Here is a 12,500-nt window from a genome sequence, read left to right as displayed (position 1 = left end):
TTGGGTTATTTTCTTAATTAAGTACCCAAGTCTTTGTCAATTCTGCTAATTGTCGTCGGTCACTTTGGGCATCAGAGACAGGTGGCTACGTTTCATCTTCAAGTACAGCTGAGAGTCGGACTTTGAATCAGAATATCTTAACTGCGATCCAGAATGCATCAAATCCATATCTTACTAACATTATTTTACTCAAAGATAAACGTTTTGGCTCTGCAAGGGAGCTCGGAGTGCCGTATATCAAGATCTGAAAGAGGAGTCGCCCTTCTGCATGCAGCTTACAGCTCCAAGGAAATACAGCACTTTTCTGACTGTGTTGACGAGTGTATCACCGATCTGCCATGCATGAGCATCAACTTTTGGTGGGACACCAGGAAATGTGATTTGAACTATAAAACAAAAGAGTACAGTTGTCGCGCTTGTTTCGTAGTTGAACCACACTCAACATACATGGGAATAGGGAAACCCCCTGGAAACCTAGGTAAGCTATTTAACTCCATTTCCAAATTGCTTTTTTTTCGAGCTTGACTAAAAATATTCAAGCACATAACAGTCTTTCTTTAATTCTTTTTGGAGACCAAAATTGGCTTCATTTCGTGTTAGTACATGCAATTGTTCCTAAGTTCTTTCCGACTCCAGGACATGTATGTAAAATGGACACCAAAAGCCTATTTTTCCCCCAATTCTGTTTGTTTTTTTGTTTTTTCAAGGTTTCTCTTTCGAATATAAATTCTCTTGCCCGCGTTTGAACATAATAGCATGCAGCTTCACAATATATATGATTTGAAAAAAATGGGGGTTCGCCAAACAATGAACTCCAGTGGTTAAAATTTGTCGATTTTGTACCTCAAAACTCGAAAGAAGGCACTTCAGTTACAAGTTATTTATCCTTCAAAGAAAAATTCAGGGTTTTTCTTGATCTGAAATATTTTCTCTCGAGACTACCGTGATTTAGTAGGTCATTAGAAACACCACGATATATTTGGTATCTAGAAAACAGTAGGGACTTTCGCCCTCGGAAAAGAGGCTAAGTGCTAACAGGAGCACATGAGTAGGAGCTTGCCTCTCCTATACAAGCCCTATGAGTCAACCTTTGCTCGTATCTTTCTATTTTTAGAACGCCACGAGTTCTTCGGCTCTGCACACACTGTTTAGAATGGCCAATCAGAATAAAGTTATTGTGGAACAAAGACAAAAATAGCAAATAAAATGTACTCAAATTGTGCAAATTGATGTAAATTGTTGGAAATGTGAGTTTCCTGCTAAAGGATTAGTTCTAAAAATAGAAAGATACGCGCAAAGGTTGACTCAATTACATAATGCATTGGGAGGCTTCTAGTCTTGGGCTTCTGGTGCTAACAATTACATTTGCTCTGTAAAGGATACACCAAATCTTGCACCGCTTTGAAAAGGTTGGAACCTACTTTAAAGAGTGGAGGTTACGTCATTGATCCTGACGGTGAAGGAGGCTTTCCACCGTTTGATGTCACTTGTAACATGACTGACAAGAATGGAGTTGGCGTGACAGTCATCAGTCACGACAGTGAAAGCAGAACGCATGTCCAGGGATGTGAAAAAGCTGGTTGTTACTCACGTGACATTCAGTACACTGGAACAAGTCTGTCTCAGCTGGCGATGCTCACCAGAGTCTCCTCACACTGTGAACAGTTTATCAAGTACGAGTGTCACCATGCTCTGATTTTTCGCTACAAAGGTAAAAGAGGATGGTGGGTGTCACGTGACTCAAAACAGATGTTTTATTGGGATGGAGCATCTGGTCATTACAAGTGCGCATGCGGGATGACCAACTCATGCGCAGACTCTCGCTTTGGCTGTAACTGTGATAAGAATGACAAGGTCTGGCGTGAAGACAGCGGTCTCCTCACCAACAAGACTCAGCTTCCAGTTTCGCAGCTCAGGTTTGGAGATACTGGAAAAATAGGGGAGGAAGGGTACCACACACTCGGAAAATTCAAATGCTATGGAACAGCATGATCTCAAGTGATCTTATTTCACGGTATCTAACACGGTCTAATGAAAACTGAGACAACCACGCAAAATTCTGATAAAATTGAATGAAACATACATAGTATATCCACATGCACGCACGCACGCACGCACCCACAAAAATCACCAAGATAAAATTTATGGTTACTCCCGACCCTTCGCGGGTACTCTCCAGAAAAAAAAAAATCGTACACGCGCTGTTTGAAAGAAAACTACCACAAACTATGTACCAATACAAAGGTTAATAAATGCATAATTCGAAAAAATATAAGCGTTTTATTTATCTGTTTGTGAAGGAGAAGGAAGACGGTAAACAGTTAAATGACCGAGCGCCATTCCGTCGAATTAATCGGGTATTAAACGTGATCGCTGCACAGTGTCAATCCCAAAGCATCCATCTTTCAAAATGTGTGGGCATTTTCCCGTACTCCCATTGGTTCTCTTTTTATAGGTATGTCAAGTTCAACTATTAAAAAAAATCGAAACGTGTTCAGTTCCGAAGCCGCCACGAGGGAAGTATTTGATTTGACCGAAATTGCCCACACAATTTCGTTCCTAATTGTTCAATAAACATTTCAGCCAAATTTCACGAAAATCCCTCCGTTCTACATACGCTATTAATTCATTTGAAGAGGATGCATCTCATCAAAACTCGTTGTGCATGTTTTCACCTTCAAAAGAAATTCAAGCCTGTCACGCCTTCTCTGAGAATTATGTCAACAACGGGTTCACAGTGTGAGCCGCCAGCCGCCAGGGAGTTCACAGCAAGCAAAATGGCGCTCCGCGGGAGAACATTAGTGTTTATCATAGTTAGCTTCCTCGCGCCTGCTTTCCAGTGGTAACAACTAATTAAGGGAAAAGAGCTGACTGCTTTCTCCACATCTTCTTGGGAAATCTTGGAAGGTTGATCAAACCACGAACCTTTATCGCCCTCCGCAAGATTTTTCCTCTTTTCGTTCAAAAAATCAGTTGTTTTTTTCTTCTTGGTTCCTGGCTTAGCTTTTGTCTTTATTCAAGGACTTTCCTCTTTTCTTGAGCGTTTCATGAGCCCCTCTTGAGATGACTTGAATGGGTTAGCTGAATCTTAGCTAATGGCTATAGATAGCTCAAGTTTCGTGCATTTCTCCACTATTTGTGGAAACTATGCATCTCATCTTCATCTAACAGTAACAGTAATCAGTTATTAAGTGTATATAAATACTAATAAAATCTGGAAAAAAAATTGAATAGTTTTGGAGTATTGAATGATTCTGCAGCTTATAGTTCTACTAGTAATGAATTTCTAACTAATGAATTACTAACGTCCCATATTTTTGGAGAAAAGTATCGGTCGCCCAAGGACTTGTTCGATCTGACCATTCTGTGGCCCTGGTATACCCCAGAATCCCACTTAAGGCTGAAAGGAAAACTGTGATGTTTAGGGATGTACGCGATCATCATAAACTGAAAATGGATAATTTGTTGAAGTGCTACAACTGGGATATCGTTTATCAGTGCAAAGATGTGAATGAAAAACTCGATCTTCTTTCTACCAACATCAAGTCCATGTTTGATGAGTGTTTTCCAAGTATATCAGTGCGAGTGTCTAATAGGGATCCCCCGTTCTTTTCTCCTTTAGTCAAGCACTTACTGGAGCAACGACGAAAATTGATTCGGCGCAAGAGTATGGATACTTCCGGTTTGATTGAAATTCAAACTTTACAAGATAAAATTAACAAATTGATCAGAGATAGTCAAGTTCAGGCCGTTAAAGGGAATTTCGAGAAACATAGTACAGGATCAAAGTCTTGGTGGTCAACAGTCAATTCCCTAACAGGCAGAAAGTCTACCAACACGCCAATAAGTTCAATTATTTCTCCGAACGAGATCAACAATTTCTTTTGTTCTTTTAACACTGATCCCCATTATAAATCCACCCACGCTGTCGTTATTCCGGAATCGTGCAAGATTCCTGCTTTAACTGTTTCCTGCGTTACCGAGAGTCTACTCAAATTAAAAAAGACTGCTTCTGGTCCAGATAAAATTCCGTACTGGATTTGGAAAGAGTTTGCTTATGATCTTGCTCCTGTTGTTACTCATATCTTTAACTGTTCTTTGGAAAACCACATTGTGCCTGATCTGTGGAAGCTGGCTGACATAACTCCCTTGCCTAAAGAGTCCAACTTTAAAAATTGCACACAGTTGCGGCCTATTTCGCTGACTAATGTAATAATGAGGGTTTTCGAACGCCTTGTCTACAGACAAGAACTATCACAGTATGTTAATAATTTCATAGATCTTGACCAGTTTGCATACCGTAAGGGCCATAATACGACTATGGCTTTAATTAAGTGTCAATATGCTTGGCTAAAATGGCTTGATTCGGGTTTTGACTTTGTCAGAATATTTTCTTTTGATTTCAGCAAAGCTTTTGATTCGGTACCTCATGATATTCTTTGCTCTAAGTTGAAGTCACTTGATATTAACCCATATGTAACTAATTGGATTATTAGTTTTTTACAAGGCAGAAAACAAAGAGTTACTGTTGATGGCATTGTTACCGATTATTTAAATATTAATAGAGGTGTCCCCCAGGGGACTGTATTAGGCCCTATATTATTTTCTATCATGGTCAATGATATCAAGGTCATCCTACCTAATCAAAATTTGCTTGTGAAGTTTGCGGATGACTTAACTTTAAGTATTCCTGTAAAATCGGGTGTTAGCAACAGTAACTCAGCAGCTAATGAGGTCCAATCCATTGTCGAATGGACAATTGTTAACCGTATGCAACTGAATTTCAAGAAAACGTGGGAAATGCTTCTTAAAGGCAAATCCACTAAGGCTTTACCAGCTCCTCTGGTTTTTATAGAGCGAAAACCCAGTCTAAAGTTGCTGGGAGTAACCTTTCAATCCGATCCGTGTAATTGGGATTTACATTTAGATAATATCCTATCGAAAGCTAGCAGTCGTTTGCACATCTTACGCGTTTGTAAATTTTATGGACTGCCATTGGATGATCTTCATATCCTTTTCACTAGTCTTATTCTACCTACACTTACTTATGCTGTGGAAGTATGGGGCTGTGCGTATTATCATAAGTACTTAAGTCGTATAGACAGGCTGTTCAAAAGAGCTTTTAAGTTTGGCTACTGTAAAGAACGTTTTTTCATTGAAAATATTATTGCCCTGAAGGATAAGAAGTTATGGGACAAGATCACTGACAGTAATTTAATAACAGCTTTAGATGACCTTCTGCCACCGAAGCGAACTATGGTTACGTTACGTAAGAGGCGTCACAACTACATTATCCCGCTTGTCAGAACTGAGCGTTTTAAGAGAACTTTTATAAATAGATGCTTGTTTTCTAGTTAGTTGTTAGTTAGTTAGTTAATTAATTAGTTGTCTGTATAATTTAATTATTTTATTGTAACTAAACACGTCTGTTGTTTAGAGTGTTTTCAATAAAGACCTTTATTATTATTAGTTCGTTGTTTAATAGTAATACACGAGGCAGCAGGTAACCTAGTATCCTTTGTGGCTGTCTTAATTGGTGTTTTCAGAGGTATCCTCCTTTTAAGAAGGGGTTTCTCTCCACCAACTAAAACATTCATTAATCAGTAGGTAGTAGGGGGGAATATCGTGGTATGGATGACGGTGAGTTGAGGGAAAATCATAGCCAAAAGTTAGGGTTAGTCTGTAAAATGAGGAAAAGAAATTCGCAAAGCAAACTCTCACCCTCACAGTGGAGTTAGCAAAACAAAACAAAACAAACTCAAATTTCAGAAACAGCCAGATAGCACATGCACAAGAAACTAAATTAAGTAAGAGGGATTAACAAATACTTGAACATGAAAATCATTCGTTCTTAATATGATTTAGCTCTTATTAACCGAGAAGGAGGTCTGTATGGGAGAATCTTGAGCGAGGTCGTGAGTACAGACCGAACGCAGTGAGGTCTGTACACACGACCGAGGTCAAGATTCTCCCATACAGACTGACTAAGCTCGATTAATAAGTAGTTTCTGGCAAACAAGAACAATTTAATTCGTTTAATGTAACTGGTTTGTACTAATTGACATTTTGCTTGCGAACGGCGATGAGTGGCGATGAGCTGAACTTAATTCTGTCAAAGTTTGCTCGTCATCCTCTCTTTTGTCATCATGCAGTTTGGCACTTCCATAAATAAATAGTGGTAGAAGAAAATACTCAATATTTTTGCAGGTTAGTTTGCATCTTTTTACCTCAAAACATTACCGGTCTAGATGCCGGTCTAGATGGGAAAATCTAGACCGCGGTCAATATCGATTTCAGCCAATCAAATTCGTGAACTTGGTAGTTCCCAGTCCTTGTGAGACAGAACCATATAATAAATAAGAATAATAAATATAAAAAAATCCCTACAAGAAACCATCGTACTTAAAACACGGGAAAGGACAGCTCTAAAACCCAAAAAAATCCCATGCAAAATGAAACCCAGTTGTATTCAATGAGGAAAATCCAAACAACCAGGCACCGCTTGCTCGAAGCATTGTTAACTATATTATATTAAAATAAAGAAAAAAAGGATACCTGGTTACTTACATGGAAGAAAAAGCTGGCAAATATTTCCCTTCTTTCCAAAAATTTGCAGTCTCCCGTAAACGTCAGCCTTGCTTGCGACAAAAGAATTCAAATGCGACCCGAACTGAAGACATGGCCGGGGTACGAGACGTGGGAAGGAGTGGATCTGGGAACCAGTATGACAAAACAGCAAAACAAGGATCGTGGAATGCCCATAGCAATTAGAAATACTATTACGAAATGGTCAAGAGCAAAACAAGGGGAAATGACCCAGAAAAAAAGGAAGCACAAGTTACATCATGTAGCTTCAGCATGTGATCCATGGTGTATTGCAGCATTAAAATCATTTGTTCTTTTTGATGAAAACTAGGAAAAATTCCATCAAGCATGTATAAATCATTCGTTCTTTGGATGGATCCTAGAAAAAGATCCAATCAGGTGTATAGATTATTCGTTCTTTTGGATAATGTCATCAGGTGTCAAAATCATTTGTTCTTTGGGTGGATCCAGGAAAAAATCCCATCAAGTGTAAATCTAAAACAACTGAAAAAGGACATACCCCCAAGTAATCACATGAAAACATAAATAAATAAATAAATAAGTGAATAAAAATAAATAAAGTAAATATTATCTGAGGGCTTTTTCCTGGCTCCATCCAAAAGAACGAACAGTCAGCAGTCTTTCTTCGAACAGTCTGCAACGTAAAAAGGTTTTGTCTTAGACAACCCTGGGGCTCCTGCTTCAACTCTGACTTAGAGTTGTGAACGGCCTCACTGCAGGGCAGCTGGACTCATTTTTCTCCCCAAGAACAGCGTCAAAGAAGTCCTAGAACGGGCGCAATAGACTAGTCTCTCCTCGTTTTAAAAATCCATTAGTTTTATTTAAATTCATAAGGCGTATAGTGATACACTACCACAAACTCTCTATGGATGGTATAATTAGCAAACGGAACTTGGGTTATTGAACGCGGGCACGCGACTCATTACTGATACCGCAATGTAACACTCGTTTCATGAGAAACTCAGTATTTTACAGAGGAGCTGTATTTTGGAATAGTATGACGAATGAACATAGCCTGTGACCTTGTTACAATGCTCTTATAGCCAATTTTAATGATTATAGTTTTAAGGAGACATCCACGTCGATTTGTGTCTCTAGATTCGAGGACTTTGTTTATATGTGTAAGATTGTTAATTAAGTTTATTGTACTTTTATGAGTTTAGCCGCAAACATCCCCCAATCTTCACAGCTTCAATACTTATCGTTTCCAAATAAGCAAGGTTATCTAACAAACCCCACGTGAAAATCAGATAGAAGGAAATAATGCTGTCTTCATATCGTAAAAGTATTATATTAGAAATTGGCATGTATACTTCATTTTATAAAAAAACTGAACCACGGGTATCAGATTTCCAGCATATGGTCAAGGAACGCGTCAGCAATAAAGCAAGCTGAAAACATTTTTGGAGCTCTGAGAAGAAAATGGACGACAAAAGCCGTTTTGGACCGGAATAGACCGAGAGAGAAATCGGTGCTTTAGTCAACAATACTACCACCGGGAACACCATAGAGTTTTTAATAAAAGAATTATTCTACTCGGGATTGCTGGATACAAAATGCTACGCGCCTCGTTGGTTATCTAGCACTTCATATCCAGGGCGTCCTCGTAGAAATTTTGCGAGGTAACGTACCGTGCCGTGAATAAAGAAATGAACTAGGAGTAGCAGTATTTTTACTGCGTGAACGAGTGTATCAACGATCCGCCATGCATAAGCATTCACATTTTGGACCATATCTGCTTCCTGAGCGAGTTCCGAACAGCATTGCTATCTAAGCATCTACTGGGCAATGCATATCGTTACAGCTGTTGCAACCGAACTGACCAGTATAATAGGACTTTTTTTGCCCATGTAATGAGTTCCGTAAATTAAAATGAGTGTCTTGCTGTCTGAGTACTTTTAAGTGCCATATGGCTACTAATATGGATATTACCGTGGGCTCCTGATGTTATTTACGCTATTGGTTTCCTGTACACTTAGCCAATAATAACCAGCATTATTAAATTTTCAACCTCGGTTAATGCATTTCTCGTGCTCTGTTTGGTTCACTCAATCTCGGTTATCAGCTCATATACCTTAGTTTGACCTTATATGGTAAATGATGGCGCTAAGCGTTATGAAACGAAAAACGGAAAGCGAAATTTCTCTCGAAATAAATTTTAAAACACGTTTTTGTGAAAAGTTTGGATCAATCCCGACGCTTAAAAAGGCAAGAAATATATTTGTGACGAGCCTGGGTCTGTCTGATCACCTTGGTATCACACGACGTCATGGTAATCGTGAAAGACTTGATTGCCTTAGATCTTCCGCCAATCAAGAAACGGAACTGCTTCATGGCCGCAGGGAAATAGCGCGTCTTACAATTCAATTGATTACTGTAGATTTTTCTGCGGGAAGAAAATAAACTGAACAAGGCAGAATTCTGGTCCTAGGCGGCTTCGTCTTTATTTAGTGAATAAAACTCACAAATTTCAGCTGCCCTGAACCACCGCTGTATTTACACGACGTAAGTCTATACACTGGATTATTTTTACTTATCTCAAGAGCGTGCCATCAGGTCAGTGTTCTGTGTAACAACACTTTTTGCGGCTTGGAGCATTTCCCAGTGTTGCAGGATTGCAACACACTAAAAAGATGGGCATGTTGTGGCGCTATATTATTTCGCAAAATAATCAAAGGATAAGGATTTTCCATTGGTTCAAACCAAGTCTACATTACATTATGCTACAAACTCGAGTTCAATCGAGAAAGTTTCTGCCTCTAGATCAGGTCGCTAACGCCTTGCGAGTCTCGCGTCATCGCCCCGTTTTCTCGTTGTCAATCTTTATCACGCCGTGATGGTTTAAAGCAAGAGAAAATAAAGAGGGAAGAGAGGGCATCCCGCATACTTGCCCTTTTCCATAGGTAAGATTCTCAAATTATTTTTAGATCAATTCCCACGCAAATTCTTCCACGCTGTACAGATCCCAAAAAGATTAGGCAACAGCCTAAACTGTCTTCCGCATGGATAGCCCACACTCAGACAACACATTCCCATCATATGATTGACTTTTGCCTAATCTCCATGGTATCTGTATAGCGTGGGAGTCGGTCTAAAAATAACTTGAGACATATTACCGATGGAAAAGGGCATGTATGGGGGATGCCCTGTTTTCTCCCCTTGCTTTCTCTTTTTTAAAGGTGGTGCATCTCAGACCTTCCGGCTGGGCATCTAAATTGCTGTACGTTCTTCACCACACACGATTCATCCCATATTGACTTTCACTGGCCTCTCTGCGGTAGTGGTTGTTACAACGGTGTGGACGACTTCTTAAAAAACACTTTCCTCCGACTGTGGTTTCATGTCACTTGTCTGGAACTTCTGAGGTCGAAGGGTTCCTGCTCCACTTGCTGTAGCCTGGGAGAATTCCTCTGTAATATAACACGTCTTCAACGACTTTACTCTGCCAAAAGAAGTTTGTGAAGTGTTAGTTTCTACTAACGAAACTGCGGTGCTGGGTAGGTTGGGAGTGAAACACGAAAAGTTTTAAACAAGTTGATAAAGTAAACTTAACCTTCGTAAAGCCCCGTGCAAATGGACGCACCATTGTTGGCCAACATTGTTCCAACATTGTTGGGTGTTACATGTTGCGTGCGTTTGCGCACCCTGTTTCATGTTGTTGGGAGTTGTTGCTACAAGTTTGGAAACTGGTCAAACATTTCAGCCAACAACTTTGTTCTGTGATCGCAATCAGACATTTTTCGCCAGTGAAAGCTCTTACAACATTGTCGGGGCCACGCACATTAGATATGATCTCCATGTAGATAGCAACGCAACGCAACGCAGATGGATTTTTTAAGTTCACAAAGTCTTATGGGTCGTATCCTTCCCATCTTTACATTGTTGGGAGTTGTTGAGTGCCTTTGCAAACAACTGCCAACAACATCCAACGTCTGCAGAACCACAGAACTAACAACTAGCAACAATGTTGGGAGTTGTTGAGTCCGTTTGCACGGAGCTAAGAAGAATTTGCGAGCTGACGTTTAGAGCTTTAGCCCTTCGAGCCCTTTACAGCAAATGACGAAGGGCTAACGCTCGAAACGTCAGCTCGCAAATTCTTCTTACGGAGGTAAATTTATACCTTTACCAACTCGATTGAAAGTCCTTGACTGTCCTAAAAATATACCTCGAGTCGTCAAGAAAAGCTAACAAACGGTTAACTCTTGACAATAAAAGAGGTTTTGAACGCAACCTTCACGTTTAATTCACTAATCAAATCAAAGTTGCCTGTATAGAAAGCGAACCCATGAGAAAGATGAGGTCGGAAGAGATTTTCTTTGGTATTCCGGGCCCTTGAATTGAGAGCGAGAGGTTTTTTTCTGGGGCAAAGTTTTGCTCGACCAAAATGCGCAAAACGTCTCCTTGCTACGCAGGCTAAAATCAAAGTTGCTGTTGGTTTGCTGAATAACGAAATGGCGGTAGGGTAAAGGTACCCTGCCATGTTCAAGAGCCTTTTCATTGTAAACTCTTTAGATGGAACGCAGGCGCCACTATGCGTGACTAGCGGAACTGAACCCAAATCGAACTACAGCGGAACCAGGATCGAACAGATCTTGAAGGCTCACCTTATCTAGCGGAAGTTTTCTTCCCCAGTCCCCAAGCGTTTTTCCAGTGACGCAAAGCACATGCACATGCACATGCACATGCATATAGTAAATGCAAGCGCGAGTATTTCACTCAGCATAAGCTACTTATACTTGCGTTTGCGCTTGCGTCGCTGGTGAAACCATGCTCAAGTCTTGGCTCTTTGCTTTTTTATGCAACTGATATTAGAGACTCTTGTCACCTTCAATTTTTTCTCTTTTTTTTATTTTTGTTTCAGTGCTTGGTAGCTATTGGCAATTTTTCTCTTGCGTTGGTATTAATGCTGATAACAAACAGTGTCAGCGCCGTTATTCACTGCATCAGCCATGCTGGTCTGGCTGACATTTCTCAGCAGCGGAGTGAGAATAGCAAGACTTGGAGAAATCACGCTCAGGTTCCTTATTATTTGCGTACTTCCGACTGTAGTAAGTATTGGGGTCGCGCAAGTTATCAGTCTTAACTTCGCAATTAGAGTGTTTAGCCGTTCCTTGGTGACGAAATAAAGGGCGATTGCCATGCGTGCGGCAGAAGTTTGGCTTTCTCCGTTATTTCGCGTTTTTTCTTCTGTTCATGGATTCTTTTTGACGGCTAAATTTCTGAAACACTTAAGCCCTGGCCAAACGAAACGCAAGTCATCGCAAGTCGACGCAAGTTCTCACTTGCGAAGACTTGCGTTCACTTGCGATAGGGTGGCCAAACGCGACACAAGTTGAGCGCAAGTCCTTTGCAAAAGTAGCCGAATTTTTGTTTTTTTTTTCTTTTTCCTAGGCTCAGACTCGGAAGAGCTGCTACTTTCACTGTAGCTGCTGCTTTACTTGCACCGCTACTGGGTCTCCTGTTATGGTTTTCCTTTTTCTTATGTTTTTTTAACTCCCTATCCTTGTTTTCTTTTAGCTCTTCGGGGCTTAAGTTTTCCGAATTTTGCTCCGTGACAGAAGCCATTTTGTCAAAAGGGAAAGCGCGAAAGGCGCGAAATAGTTTGAGGTTCCTGCTCAAACAGCAGCATCAGATTGGCTAAAAGGTTTCCAAAAAAGTTCGAATGACTTGCGAAAACTTGCATCCACTTGCGTTGAGTGGCCAAACGAGACGCAAGTTGGGCGGACTTGCGTCCAAAATTTGAACATGTTCAAATCAAACGCAAGTCGTCGCAAGTGTTCGCAAGTGAATGCAAGTGGGTGGCCAAACGGTATGCAAGTCAGCGCAAGTAACAAAACTTGCGTCGACTTGCGATGACTTGCGTTTCGTTTGGCCAGGGCTTTAGTCTCAACTCC

At 40.4% G+C, this 12,500-nt stretch overlaps 1 protein-coding gene across 1 annotated transcript; it reads left to right on the top strand.

The window, feature by feature from the left end:
- The first annotated feature begins 97 nt into the window (after positions 1 to 97).
- Positions 98 to 2,377, top strand: LOC137991680 (contactin-associated protein-like 2). Its single transcript, XM_068836726.1, has 2 exons — positions 98 to 478; positions 1,379 to 2,377. The coding sequence occupies exons 1-2, from the start codon at positions 154 to 156 to the stop codon at positions 1,990 to 1,992; spliced, it is 939 nt and encodes a 312-aa protein (XP_068692827.1). The 5' UTR covers positions 98 to 153; the 3' UTR covers positions 1,993 to 2,377.
- Positions 2,378 to 12,500: the final 10,123 nt, after the last annotated feature.

This window comes from Montipora foliosa, chromosome 1 (assembly GCF_036669935.1).
Source record: "Montipora foliosa isolate CH-2021 chromosome 1, ASM3666993v2, whole genome shotgun sequence".
Lineage (NCBI taxonomy): Eukaryota > Metazoa > Cnidaria > Anthozoa > Scleractinia > Acroporidae > Montipora > Montipora foliosa.
This window is presented reverse-complemented; position numbering and strand designations above follow the sequence as displayed.